Source organism: Poecile atricapillus, chromosome 3, assembly GCF_030490865.1.
Source record: "Poecile atricapillus isolate bPoeAtr1 chromosome 3, bPoeAtr1.hap1, whole genome shotgun sequence".
NCBI lineage: Eukaryota > Metazoa > Chordata > Aves > Passeriformes > Paridae > Poecile > Poecile atricapillus.
The window spans coordinates 1383587-1397527 of NC_081251.1; the positions used below are offsets into that span (position 1 = coordinate 1383587).

Consider the following 13941-nt stretch of genomic DNA (forward strand, 5'->3'; position numbering starts at 1 on the left):
GGGGGTTAATGGGATTTATCACGTTTATGGGGTTTTATGGGATTAATGGAGATTTATGGGATTAATGGTGATTTATGGGAATTTGTGGGGGTTTATGGGAATTTACGGGGGTTTATGGGATTGATGGGAATTTACGGGGTTTATGGGGATTTATGGGAGCTAATGGGATTTACCACGTTTATGGGATTAATGGAGATTTATGGCATTTATGGGGGTTTATGGGGTTTATGGGATTAATGGTATTAATGGTGTTTATGGGATTAATGGGGATTTATGAGGATTTATGGGAGTTTTTGGGGTTTATGGGATTAATGGGATTAATGGTGTTTATGGGATTAATGGGGATTTATGGGTTTTATGGGAATTTATGGTGTTCATGGGATTTATGGAGTTTATGGGAGTTTATGGGGTTAATGGAGATTTATGGGGTTTATTGGGATTTATCGGGGGTCATGGGGTTTATGGGGATTCATGGGAGTTAATGGGATTTATGGGCATTTAATGGGATTTATGGGGGATTAATGGGGATTTTTGGGATTTCGGGGGATTTCGGGGAATTCTGGGATTTCTGGAGATTTCTGGGAATTCTGGGGATTTCTGGGACCCCACAGCGCCCCCCAAACTCTCGGGGACCCCTCCCAGCCCCACAGAGCCCCCGGAGCGCCCCAAATCCCGCCCCGCTGCTTTTGGGGCCGCCCCAAAACCCCGGCAGCGGTCCAAGCCACGCCCACTCCGCCATGGCCACGCCCACTCCGCCGTGGCCACGCCCCCGCGCCGCGCGCGCAGATTACGTCACCACGCCAGCTCTTTTGCCACGCCCCGTGGCTTTGACCACGCCCCCAATGCTCGCGCAGCGTTGGCCACGCCCCCTCTCGGTTTCCATTACCATATTTGGGCGTTGACCACGCCCCCGGAAGGGGCGGGGCCAGCGCGAGAGCGCGCGCGGAGATTCGAACGCGGTGCCCGTTAACGGGCGGGAAAGGCGGGAAAAGGAGCCGGGAATTCCACGGGATCGGCACCGGGAAAGGCGGGAAAAGGAGCCGGGAATTCCACGGGATCGGCACCGGGAAAGGCGGGAAAAGGAGCCGGGAATTCTCCGGGATCGGCACCGGGAAAGGCGGGAAGAGGAGCCGGGAATTCCCCGGGAATTCCGCAGCCGCGCGGCCCGAGCCGAGGTGGGACCGGTGGGCTCTTCCTGGGATTCCCCCAAAACCTGGGATCCCCCATTCCCAAATCGGGGCCATCCCGAGCTGGATCCCAAATTCCCGAGCTGGGATCCCAAATTCCCTGAGCTGGATTCCAAATTCCCGCGCTGGGATCCCAAATTCCCTGAGCTGGATTCCAAATTCCCGCGCTGGGATCCCCTGGGATCCTCCAGGTTCGGATCCCTCCGATCCGGAACTCCCCAATTCCCGACTCTGGGACCTCCCAAATCCTGGGATTCTCTGAATTCCCAAATCCAGGGTCCCGCAATTCCCGAATCCGGGATTTCCCCAGTTCCCAAATCCAATTTATGGACCCCCAATTCCTGAATGTGGCACCTCCCCAATTCCCAAATCCAGGAACCCTCAATTCCCGAATCCAGGATCTCCTGAATACCCAAATCCGGGACTTCTCCAATTCCCAAATCCCAGCTTTCCCCATTTCCTAAACCCGGGAACTCCCAGTTCCCAAATCCAGGAACCCTCAATTCCCCAATCCAGGATCTCCCGAGTTCCCAAATCCCGGCTTTCCCCATTTCCCAAATCCGGAACCTCCCCAATTCCCGAATCCAGGATCTCCCAAATTCCCAAATCCGGGATCTCCCGGAGCCATTGGGATCCCTCCAAGTCCCCTCGTGCTCCGCAGGATCCGGGATCGGGATCGGGATTGGGATCTGAATCCAGGATTGGGATCCAGGATCAGCACCAGGGTCAAGATCAGCATCAGGATCTGAATCCAGCACCGGGATTGGGATCGGGATCCGGGATCGGGATCCAGGATTGGGATCAGCACCGGGATTGGGATCAGGATCCGGGATCGGAATCCAGGACCTGGATCAGCACCGGGATCAGGATCTGGGATCAGGCTTCAGGATCGGGATCGGGACCAGCACCGGGATCCAGGACCAGGATCTGGGATTGGGATCAGGATCCGGGATCGGGATCCAGGATCGGGATCCGGGATCGCTCCATGGCCTCTCTCCGCTCCCCGTCCCCCCCGTCCCGCGGGGCTGAGGAGGGTGAGCAAATCCCGGGATGTTCCCGCCAGCCTTTTCCCGGGAAAATCCCAGAGATTCCCGGGAAAACTCTGCCAGCCCCTCCCCCCTCCCCTCCCCTCCCTTCCCCCTGCTTTGATCCAGGTGGGAAATCCCTGGGATGGGATTCCCTTCCCAAATTCCCAATTTCCCTTCCCAAATTCCCAATTTCCCTTCCCAAATTCCCAATTTCCCATCCCAAATTCCCATCCCTTTATCCCATCCCAATTTGGGGTTTTTGGGGCGATTTGGGTTTTTGGGGGTTTTTTTTTTGGGTTTTGGGGCACTTTTTTTTGGGATTTTTGGGGCGATTTTGGTGTTTTTTGGGGTTTTTTTTGTTTTGTTTTTTGGGGTTTTTTTGGGGCAAATTTCTGGGGTTTTGGGGAGATTTGGGGGTGCCCGGGCTGATTTTGGGGTCATTTTGGTTGATTTTTGCGGTTTTGGGAGTGATTTTTTGGGGTTTTGGGACAATTTTGGGCTGATTTTGGGGGTTTGGGGGAGCCGTAGATGATTTTTGGGCGATTTTGGGGTTTTTCGGGTGATTTTTCGGGCAAATTTGTGCGGTTTTGGGGAGATTTGGGGCTTTTGGGGATGCCAAACCTGATTTTGGGGTGATTTTCGGGCGATTTTGAGCATTTTAGGGGAGGGTTTGGAGAGTTTGGGGGTGTCAGAGCTGATTTTGGGGATTTTTGGAGGGATTTTGAGTGTAGGAACTGAAGATTTTGGGGTGATTTTTGATGATTTTGGGGGTGCTGATGATTTTGGTGATTTTGGGGTGATTTGGGGACAATTTTCATTGATTTGGGGGTTTTTGGAGGGATTTTGCAGGGGGGAACTGAAGATTTTGGGGCCTTTGGGTGATTTGGGGCGATTTTTGATGATTTTGGGGTGATTTGGGGCAATTTTGGGGTGTTTCTTGGTGATTTTTTGGGACAATTTTGATTGATTTTGGGGGTTTTTGGAGGGATTTTGCAGGGGGAAATGAAGATTTTGGGGGCTTTTGGGTGATTTTGGGGTGATTTCGGGTGATTTGGGGACAATTTTGGTGATTTTGGGGGGTTTGGGGTAATTTTTTGGTGATTTTGGGGTGATTTTGGGTGATTTTGGAGCTCCGTTTTTTCGGGAACATTCAAGAAACGAACCCAAAATTTGGGAAAACACCAGGAAAAACCAAAACCCTTTGGAATTCCAACCATTCCCAGCTCCGCATCCCCGAACCGCGCGGGGACGGAAACCCCGCCGGGGATTATTCCCGATATCCAACGGGAATTCTCCCCGGGATTCCCCGGGAGGGCGGATCCCGATCCCAGCCGGGTTTTCCCGGGATTTTCCCGCAGATCCCGGGAATTTGGCGTCCATCACCATCCCGGCCTCGCCCTTCATGCAGAAGTTGGGATTCGGCACCGGAGTCAGCGTTTACCTGATGGAAAGGTCGGGAATTGTGATCCCGGGAATTGTTGTGATCCTGGGAAATCCCGGAGCCGATCCCGGGGTGATCCCGGCTCTCCTCCCCACAGAGCCGGGATTTGGGATTTGTGGAGCCAGGAAGGAGCGCGGGGCCTTGGGATGAGCCCATCCTGGCTGGAATTCCTGGGAATTTGGTCTCCTTTCCCAGGAATTCTGGGAATTTGGGCTCCTTTCCCAGGAATTCTGGGAATTTGGGCTCCATTCCTGGGAATTCTGGGAATTTGGGCTCCTTTCCCGGGAATTCTGGGAATTTGGGCTCCATTCCTGGGAATTCTGGGAATTTGGGCTCCTTTCCCAGGAATTCTGGGAATTTGGGCTCCTTTCCCGGGAATTCTGGGAATTTGGGCTCCTTTCCCAGGAATTCTGGGAATTTGGGCTCCTTTCCCGGGAATTCTGGGAATTTGGGCTCCATTCCTGGGAATTCTGGGAATTTGGGCTCCTTTCCCAGGAATTCTGGGAATTTGGGCTCCTTTCCTGGGAATTCTGGGAATTTGGGCTCCTTTCCCAGGAATTCTGGGAACTTGGGCTCCTTTCCCGGGAATTCTGGGAATTTGGGCTCCTTTCCCGGGAATTCTGGGAATTTGGGCTCCATTCCTGGGAATTCTGGGAATTTGGGCTCCATTCCTGGGAATTCTGGGAATTTGGGCTCTGGAATTTTGGGATAAGCCTCTCCTGGCTGGAATTCTTGGATTTTGGTCTCTATTATTTTGGGATCACTCTTTCCCACTTGGAATTCTGGGGATTTGGGCTCCATTCCTGGAAATTCTGGAATTCTGGGCTCCATTATTTTGGGATCACCCTTTCCCACCTGGAATTCCAGGATTTGGGCTCCATTCCTGGGAATTCTGGGATTTTGGCCTCAGTTTTTTTTGGGATCGCCCTTTCCTGGCTGGAATTCTGGGATTTGGGCTCCTTTCCTGGGCTGGAATTCCGGGATTTTGTCCTCCAATCCTCTTCCCCTCCCCCAGGCCCAGCCCCGTGTGGAAACGGAGGCGGATCCCAATTCCCGTTCCCTGGGACCTCCCCGTCCCCCATGGATCCTCTCCTCTTCCCAATCTCCCGGGGAATTCCGTGAATTCCCGGCGTTCCCAGGCTTTTCCCACACTCCCTGGCTTTTCCTGGAATCCCTGGATTTTCCTGGAATTTCTGGCTTTTCCCGCATTCCCAGAACCCCATAATTTCCCTGGACTCCCATGATTTCCCCAGGATCCCTGCCTTCCCCCGCATTCCCAGGATTTCCCCAGGATCCCTGGCTTTTCCTGGATTTCTTGCCTTCTCCCAGAATCCCATCATTTTCCCGGAACCCCAGGCTTTTCCCAGATTCCCTGGCTTTTCCCAGGATCCCATAATTCTTCAAGATTCCCAGGCTTTTCCCAGATTCCCTGGATTTCCCCAGATTCCCAGGCTTTTCCCAGGATCCCATCATTTCCCTGGATTCCCAGGCTTTTCCCCTCATTTTCCCGTCTATTCCTGTTGTTCCCGGTGCCATTCCGGCTGTTGTTCCCGTTGTTCCCGGTGCCATTCCGGCTGTTGTTCCCGTTGTTCCCGGTGCCATTCCGGCTGTTGTTCCTGTTGTTCCCAGGTCTCCCCGTGGCTGTTCCCGCTCTCCCTGGGCCGTGAAGAAAATCAACTCCGGCTGTTCTGGGATCCAGCGCAGCCTCTTCCAGCAGCGCCTCCGGAACGAGGCCCAGACCCTGCGCAACCTGCGGCACCCCAACGTCGTCGGTGCGGGAACACCGGGAACACCGGGAATACCGGGAATACCGGGAATGGGGGCGGGAACACTGGGAATGGGGGCTGGAACACTGGGAACCCACACCGGGAATGGGGGCGGGAACACCGGGAACTGACACTGGGAATACCGGGAATGGGGGCGGGAATCCACACCGGGAACACCGGGAAATGAGGGCAGGAACACCAGGAATGGGGGCGGGATCCCAGGAATGGGGGTGGAAACACCGGGAATGGGGGGTAGGGACCCCTGGGAATGAATCCCATCCCATTTCTGTCCCCACTCCCATTCCCATGGATCCCATTCCCATGGATCCCCTTTCCCAGGGGAAGGGTGGGGTTGGATTCATGGGAACAGATCCCATTCCCATCCCATTCCCATGAATCCCATTCCTGTTCCCATCCCCATTCCCATGGATCCCCTTTCCCAAGGGAATACAGAACTCAGATCCATGGGAACTGATTCCATTCCCATCTCCATCCCACAGATCCCACCCCGTGGATCCCATGGATCCCATTCCCACGGATCCCACTCCCATCCCATCAATCCAACCCCATTCCCACAGTTCCCATTCCCATGGATCCCATTTCCCCATTCCCTGGATCCCATGGATCCCATTCCTGGCTCCCAGGGATTTCCCATATTCCCATTCCCAGGGATTTCCCACAGATGATTTCCCATGGAATACTTCCCATGGATCATGTCCCATGGATCATTTCTCGTGGAATACTTCCCATGGAATATTTCCCATGGATTATATTTCCCATGGAATATTTCCCACAGATAATTCCCCAGGGATCATTTTCCATGGATTAGATTTCCCATGGATTTTATTTCCCATGGATTCTATTTCCCATGGATTTCCCATGGAATATTTGCCACGGATGATTTCCCATGGAATATTTCCCATGGAATATTTCCCATGGATTATATTTCCCACACAGTATTTCCCATGGATTAGATTTCCCATGGATTTTATTTCCCGTGGATAATTTCCCACGGAATATTTCCCGTGGAATATTTCCCATGGAATATTTCCCATGGAAATTCCCCATGGATCATTTCCCACGGATAATTTCCCACGGAATATTTCCCACGGAATATTTCCCATGGATTAGATTTCCCATGGATCATTTCCCACAGATAATTTCCCACGGAATATTTCCCATGGAATATTTCCCATGGATTAGATTACCCACGGAATATTTCCCATGGATCATTTCCTACAGATAATTTCCCACAGAATATTTCCCATGGATTTTATTTCCCATGGATCATTTCCCATGGATGAGATTTCCCATGGATCAGATTTCCCATGGAATATTTCCCCGGCTGATCATTTTCCCCGGATGATTCCCAGGGTACCGGGCTCTGGCTGTGGCTCCTGACGGGAATCTCTGCCTGGCCATGGAATTCGGGGGCGAGCGTTCCCTGTGGGATCGGATCCAGGAGCGCCGGGAGCGCGGCCGCGGGGCCTTTCCCGCCGGAGCCATCCTGCGCGTCGGGCTGGGCGTGGCACGAGGGCTGCAGGTAACGGGAATGACAACAGCCGGAATAACAACAGCCGGAACAACAACGGGAATAATAACGGGAATAACAACAGCGGGAACGATAACGGGAATAATAACGGGAATAACAACAGCGGGAATGATAACGGGAATAATAACAGGAATAACAACAGCCGGAATAACAACGGGAATAATAACGGGAATAACAACAGCGGGAATGATAACGAGGATAACAATGGCGGGAATAACAACAACGGCGGGAATAACAACAGCGGGAATAACGGGAACAGTGGGAATAACAGCAGGAATTACAGTGGGAACAGAGGGAATAACAACAACGGGAATAATAACGGGAATAACAAAGGCGGGAATAGCAGCAGGAATAACAACGAGGATGATAATGGGAATAACAATAAGAACAGCGGGAATAACAGCTGGAACAACAGTGGGAATAACGACAATGGGAATAACAGCGGGAATAACAACAACGGGAACAACAGTGGGAACAACGGGAATGATAACGGGAATAACAATGGGAATGATAACGGGAACAGCAGGAATAACAACGGTGGGAATAACAGCGGGAATTACAATGGGAACAGCGGGAATAACTGGGAATAACAACAACAGTGGGAATAACAACAGCAGGAACGGGAACAACAACAGCGGGAATAACAGGAATAACAACAGCAGGAAGAACAGTGGGAATAATGGGAACACGAACAACCACAGCGGGAATAACAGCGGGAATCCAGCAGGAACAAAGCTGGGAATAACGGGAATACACCGGGAACAAAACCAGGAATAATGGGAAAACAGTGGGAATACACCAGGAATAGCAGGAATGCACCGGGAATGCGGCAGGAGTGACAGGAATACACTGGGAATACAGTGGGAATACACCAGGAATAGTGGGAATGCACTGGGAATGAGCTGGGAATAACAGGAATACACCAGGAAAAGAGTGGGAATGTGCCAGGAAAAACACCAGGGAAAAATGAGGAAAAAACTGGGAACAACACTGGGAACAAGGGTGGGAAATGCTGGGAGTGTGGGAAAGGCAGGGAAAAGCCTGGGAATAATGGGAATGGATTGGGATTCCAGGAAAAACCTGGGATTCTGGGAAAGTCATGGAATTCTGGGAAAAGGGGGAGCCAGGGCGGCTTTCCAGGTGCTGGGGGGAGTTGGGATGGGGATGGGTGGGAGCTCGGGAAGAAATTCCCAGAGAATCCCTGGGAGCGTCCAAGGAAAGGCCGGAGCAGCCCAGGATCGGGATGGGATGGGATTGGAAATCCATGGATCCCATCCCAAGGAATTCCGGGATTCTGGGATCGAGGACGCTCAGGATCTATCCCGAGGGGTTTTTATGGAATTTGGGGGTGGGAAAGGGAAGGGAGACCCTTCCTGGAGCCGGGAATTCCCAAAATCCCTTCCTGGAGAGAAGCCGGGCCCAACCCCAGGCTGGGAAATCTGGGAAGGGACGGAATTCCCTGGGAAAGGGGAGCCGGGCTCGGAGCGGATCCTGAGCTTCCGACAGCAAATCCAGGGGGTTTCCCTGTGTCCGATTTTTCCCCATTGTTTTTCCCGCTGTTATTTTTCCCGCTGTTGTTGTTTTTCCTTCCCGCTGTTGTTTTTCCTTCCCGCTGTTGTTTTTCCTGTTGTTTTTCCCACTGTTGTTTTTCCTGGTGTTATTTTTTTCCTGCTGTTATTGTTTTTCCCGTTGTTGTTTTTCCTTCCCACTGTTCTTTCTCCCACTGTTATTTTTCCCACTGTTGTTATTTTTCCCGCTGCTGTTTTTCCTGTTGTTGTTTTGTCCCACAGTTGTTGTTGTTTTTTCCGCTGTTTTTCCCGCTGTTGTTGTTGTTGTTTTCCCCACTGTTGTTGTTTTTCCCGGCGTTCTTTTCCTGGTGTTGTTGTTTTGTCCTACAGCTGTTGTTGTTGTTTTTCCAGCTGTTGTTTATCTGGCTGTTGTTTTTCCCGCTGTTGTTTTTTCTGGTGTTACTTCTTTCTGCTGTTGTTTTTTCTTCCCGGTGTTGTTGTTTCTCCCACTGTTATTTTTCCCACTGTTGTTATTTTTCCCGCTGTTGTTTTTCCTGCTGTTGTTGTTTTGTCCCACAGTTGTTGTTTTTTCTGCTGTTTTTTTCCCGCTGTTGTTTTGTCCCACAGCTGTTGTTGTTGTTTTTCCCGCTATTGTTTTGTCTCACAGTTGTCGTTTTTCCCTGCTGTTTTTCCCACTGTTGTTGTTTATCCTGGTGTTTTTTTCCCAGTGTTGTTTTGTCCCACAGCTGTTGTTGTTTATCCAGCTGTTGTTGTTTATCCGGGTGTTGTTGTTTATCCGGCTGTTGTTGTTTATCCGGCTGTTGTTTTTCCTGGTTATTTTCCCGGCTGTTGTTTATCCAGCTGTTGTTGTTTATCCGGCTGTTGTTGTTTTTCCCGGTGTTGTTTTTCCAGCTGTTGTTGTTTATCCGGCTGTTGTTTTTCCCAGTGTTATTTTCCCGGCTGTTGTTGTTTATCCGGCTGTTGTTTTTCCCGGTGTTATTTTCCCGGCTGTTGTTTATCCAGCTGTTGTTGTTTATCCGGCTGTTGTTTTTCCGGCTGTTGTTTTTCCCGGTGTTATTTTCCCAGCTGTTGTTGTTTTTCCCGGTGTTATTTTCCCAGCTGTTGTTGTTTATCCGGCTGTTGTTGTTTTTCCGGCTGTTGTTGTTTATCCGGCTGTTGTTGTTTTTCTGGCTGTTGTTGTTTATCCGGCTGTTGTTTTTCCCGGTGTTATTTTCCCGGCTGTTGTTGTTTTTCCCGGTGTTATTTTCCCGGCTGTTGTTGTTTTTCCGGCAGTACCTGCACACGGAGCAGCGGCTGCTCCACGGCGACATCAAATCCCCGAACGTTGTCGTGCGCGGGGCCTTCGAATCCGTCAAAATCTGCGACATCGGAGTCGCCCTGGCCCTGGATGAGAACCTGGAAGGTGCCGGAACCCCGGGAACACCCCCGGCTCCTTGGGAATGCGGGAAGGGATCCGGCTCCTTGGGAATGCGGGAAGGGATCCGGCTCCTTGGGAATTGTGGAGCTGGAGGCTCTGGGATCTCCTGGAGGGATCCCCCAGGCTCTGGGAATCCACCCGGGAGGCCGGAATTCCCGGGAAAAGGGGCTCGGGAATCCCTGGGGGAGCGCGGCTTTTCCTGGGACCCCATTCCCAATCCCATCCCATTCCCAATCCCATCCCAATCCAATCCCATCCCAATCTCAATCCAATCCAGTCTGATTCCAAGCCCAACCCAATCCAATCCCATCCCATTCCAATCTGATCCCATTCCCAATCCCATTCCCAGCCCAATTCCGAATCAAATTCCATTTCCAGTCGTGTTCCCAATCCAGTCCCAATCCAGTCCAATCCAACCTGATTCCCATTCCCAATCCTATTCCCATTCCCGATCCAATCCCATTCCCAATCCCATTCTCAGTTCACCCCAATCCACTCCATTCCCAATCCTGTTCCCATCCCGATCCCATCCCCAATCCAATCACATTCCCAATCTGATCCTGTTCTTGATCCCATTCCCATTCCCCATCCCATTCCCAATCCACTCCAAATCCCAATCCCTCTCCCATCCATCCCCAATCCCATTCCCATTCCCGATCCATTCCCAATCCTGTTCCCAGTCCTGTTCCCGATCTGATCCTGATCCCGATCCCATTCCCAATCCAATCCCATTCCTGATCCAATCCCATTTCCAATCCAATCCCATTCCCAATCCGATCCCATTCCTGATCCAATCCCGTTCCCAATCCAATCCCATTCCTGATCCAATCCCATTCTCAATCCCATTCCCAATCCTGTTCCCAGTCCTGTTCCCAATCTGATCCTGATCCTGATCCCGTTCCCGATCCAATCCCGATCCCATTCCCGGTGTTCCCGATGTCATTCCTGACGTTGTTCCCTTTGTTCCCGGTGTTCCCGATGTCATTCCCGCCGCATTCCGTCGGCAGCGCGCGATCCCGAGCAGCCGTACGTGGGCACGGAGCCGTGGCTGCCTCCGGAGGCGCTGGAGCCGGGCGGGATCATCTCGGATCGCTCCGACATTTTCCCGCTGGGGCTGACGCTGTGGGAGATGCTGGCGCTGAGCGTGCCCCACCTGCCCGACTGCAGCGGTGGGAACAACAACAGCCGGAATAACGGGAATAACAGCGGGAATAACAGCGGGAATAATGGGAATGGGAACAGCGGGAAAAACAACAGTGGGAATAACAGCGGGAATGGGAACAGTGGGAACAATGGGAACAGCAGGAATAACAGTGGGAACAACAGTGGGAAGAACAGCGGGAACAGCGGGAATAACAGCAGGAACAATGGGAACAACGGGAATGGGAACAGAGGGAATGGGAACAGTGGGAGCAGTGGGAATAACAGCAGGAATGGGAATGGGAACAGCGGGATCCAGAGAGGGGAGCGGGAATGGGAATGGGAAACGGGTTGGGATTGGTGTTGGGAATGGGAATGGGAGTGGAAATGGGAATGGATTGGGAATTGGAATGGGGTTGGGATTGGGAATGGGATGGAATTTGGAGTGGGATTGGGAATGGGATTGGATTGGGATTGGACTGGATTGGGATTGGATTAGGGTCAGAGAGGGAACGGGATTGGGATTTGGAACGGGATTGGGATCAGAAATGGGATGGGATTGGGAACGGGATTGGAAATGGGATTTGATTTGGAATTGGATTGGGAATGGGATCAGATTGGGAATTGATTAGGATTGGACTGAACTGGGAATGGGATGGGATTGGGAATGGGATTGGGGAGGGATTGGGATTGGGATGGGATTGAACTGGGAGTGGGTTGGGAATGGGATTTGGAATGGGAATGGACTGGGATTGAATTGGGATTGGGATTGGGGAGGGGCTGGCAGGGAATGGGATCCCTGGGAAGAGGAATTGGGCTGGGAGCTTGGAAAGGAATTCCCGGAGAATCCCTGGGAGAATCCAAGGAAAGGCTGGATCACCCTGGGATTGGAATGGGATGGGATTGAAGATCCCTGGATCCCATCCCAAACCATTCTGGGATTCTGGGATCGAGGACACTCAGGATCCATCCCGAGGGATTTTTATGGAATTCAGGGATGGGAAAGGGAAGGGAGACCCTTCTGGAGTTGGGAATTCCCAAAATTCCTTCCTGGCGAGGAGTCGGGATGGGGTTGGATCCAATCCCAGAGAGGCAGAGCGGGATTTGGGAAAAAAGCCTGGAATGCCGGGACAGGGTTGGGATTTCGGAACCTCAGAATTCTGGGAATGCCCAAGGCCGGGCTGGGACCACCCTGGGAACATCAGGGCTGGAATTCCTGGGATTCCGGGCTGGGATAACTCCGGGAACATCGGATGGGGCTGGAACTCCTGGGATTCTGGGCTGGGATAATTGGGAATATCAGGGCTGGAATTCCTGGGATTCTGGGCTGGGATAATTGGGAATATCAGGGCTGGAATTCCTGGGATTCCGGGCTGGGATAACTCCGGGAACATCGGATGGGGCTGGAACTCCTGGGATTCTGGGCTGGGATAATTGGGAATATCAGGGCTGGAATTCCTGGGATTCTGGGCTGGGATAACTGGGAATATCAGGGCTGGAATTCCTGGAATTCCAGGCTGGGATCACTCTGGGAACATCGGATGGGGCCGGAACTCCTGGGATTCTGGGCTGGGATCACTTTGGGAATATCAAACAGGCCCGGAATTCCCGGGATCCGCTTCCAACTGCCTCTCTCTTCCGCCATTCCAGAGGATTCCTTCTCCTCGGAGGATTCCCTGCACTCCGAGGGTTCCCTGCGGGAGAATTCCCGGTGTGTGGAGGATTCCCGGTGTGTGGAGGATTCCCGCTGCTCGGAGGATTCCCGCTGTTCGGAGGATTCCGAGGATTCCTGGGAGCGGCAGTTCCGGGCGCGTTTGGGCTCGCGGCCGCCGCTGCCGGCGGAGGCGGCGCTGGATCCGGCGCTGGGATCCGTGCGGGAATTGTTCTGCGCCTGCACCGCGGCCCAGCCCCGGCAGCGCCCGCCCGCCGCCGCCCTGTGCCGGGCGCTGGAGACGCTGCCCATGGGAATTCCCCAGGAACTGCTGGAGTGACCGCACGGAGCGCCGGAATTCCTGGAGCTCCAGCCCCAAAATTCCCGGAGTTCTGGAGCCCTGATGTTCCAGAGCCCCAAAATTCCTGGAGTTCCAGAGCCCTGACATTCCCAGATCTCCAGAACCCCGACATTCCCAGAGTTCCAGAGCTCTGATATTCCCAGAGTTCCAGCCCCGACATTCCCAGAGCTCCAGAACACCAGAATTCCCGGAGCTCCAGAGCCCCAAAATTCCTGGAGTTCCAGCCCTGACATTCCCAGGTTTCCAACTCTGCCAGGCCCTGGAGCCGCTGCCCGTGGGAATTCCCCAGGAACTGCTGGAGTGAGGGCACGGAGCTCCGGAACACCAGGATTCCAGGAGCTCCAGAGTCCCGAAATTCCCGGAGTTCTGGAGCCCTGATGTTCTGGAGTTCCAGAGCCCAAACATTCCCAGAGTTCCGGAACCCGGCATTCCTGGAGTTCTGGAGCCCCAAAATTCCCTGAGTTCCAGAGCCCCGATGTTCCTGGAGTTCCAGCCCTGACATTCCCAGATTTCCAACTCTGCTGTACCCTGGAGCTGCTGCCCATGGGAATTCCACAGGAACTCCAGGAATGAGGGGATGGAGCTCCGGAATTCCCGGAGCTCCAGAGCCCCGAAATTCCCGGATTTCCAGAGCCCTGATGTTCCGGAGTTCCAGAGTCCAAACATTCCCGCGACATTCCCAGAGTTCCAGCCCTGACATTCCCAGGTTTCCAACTCTGCCGGGCCCTGGAGCTGCTGCCCATGGGAATTCCTGAGGAATTCCAGTGAGGGGCGGAGCTCTAGAACACCGGAATTCCTGAAGTTCCAGCTCCAAAATTCCTGGAGTTCCAGAACACCGACATTCCCAGAGTTCCAGAGCCCTGATATTC

General features: G+C 52.8%; 1 protein-coding gene across 1 annotated transcript; it reads left to right on the forward strand.

Moving 5' to 3' along the window:
- Positions 1-2113: 2113 nt before the first annotated feature.
- On the forward strand, positions 2114-13910 carry PBK (PDZ binding kinase). Its single transcript, XM_058836899.1, has 7 exons — positions 2114-2221; positions 3574-3667; positions 5286-5428; positions 6796-6965; positions 9776-9905; positions 10928-11075; positions 12799-13910. The coding sequence occupies exons 1-7, from the start codon at positions 2173-2175 to the stop codon at positions 13049-13051; spliced, it is 987 nt and encodes a 328-aa protein (XP_058692882.1). The 5' UTR covers positions 2114-2172; the 3' UTR covers positions 13052-13910.
- The last annotated feature ends 31 nt before the right edge of the window (positions 13911-13941 follow it).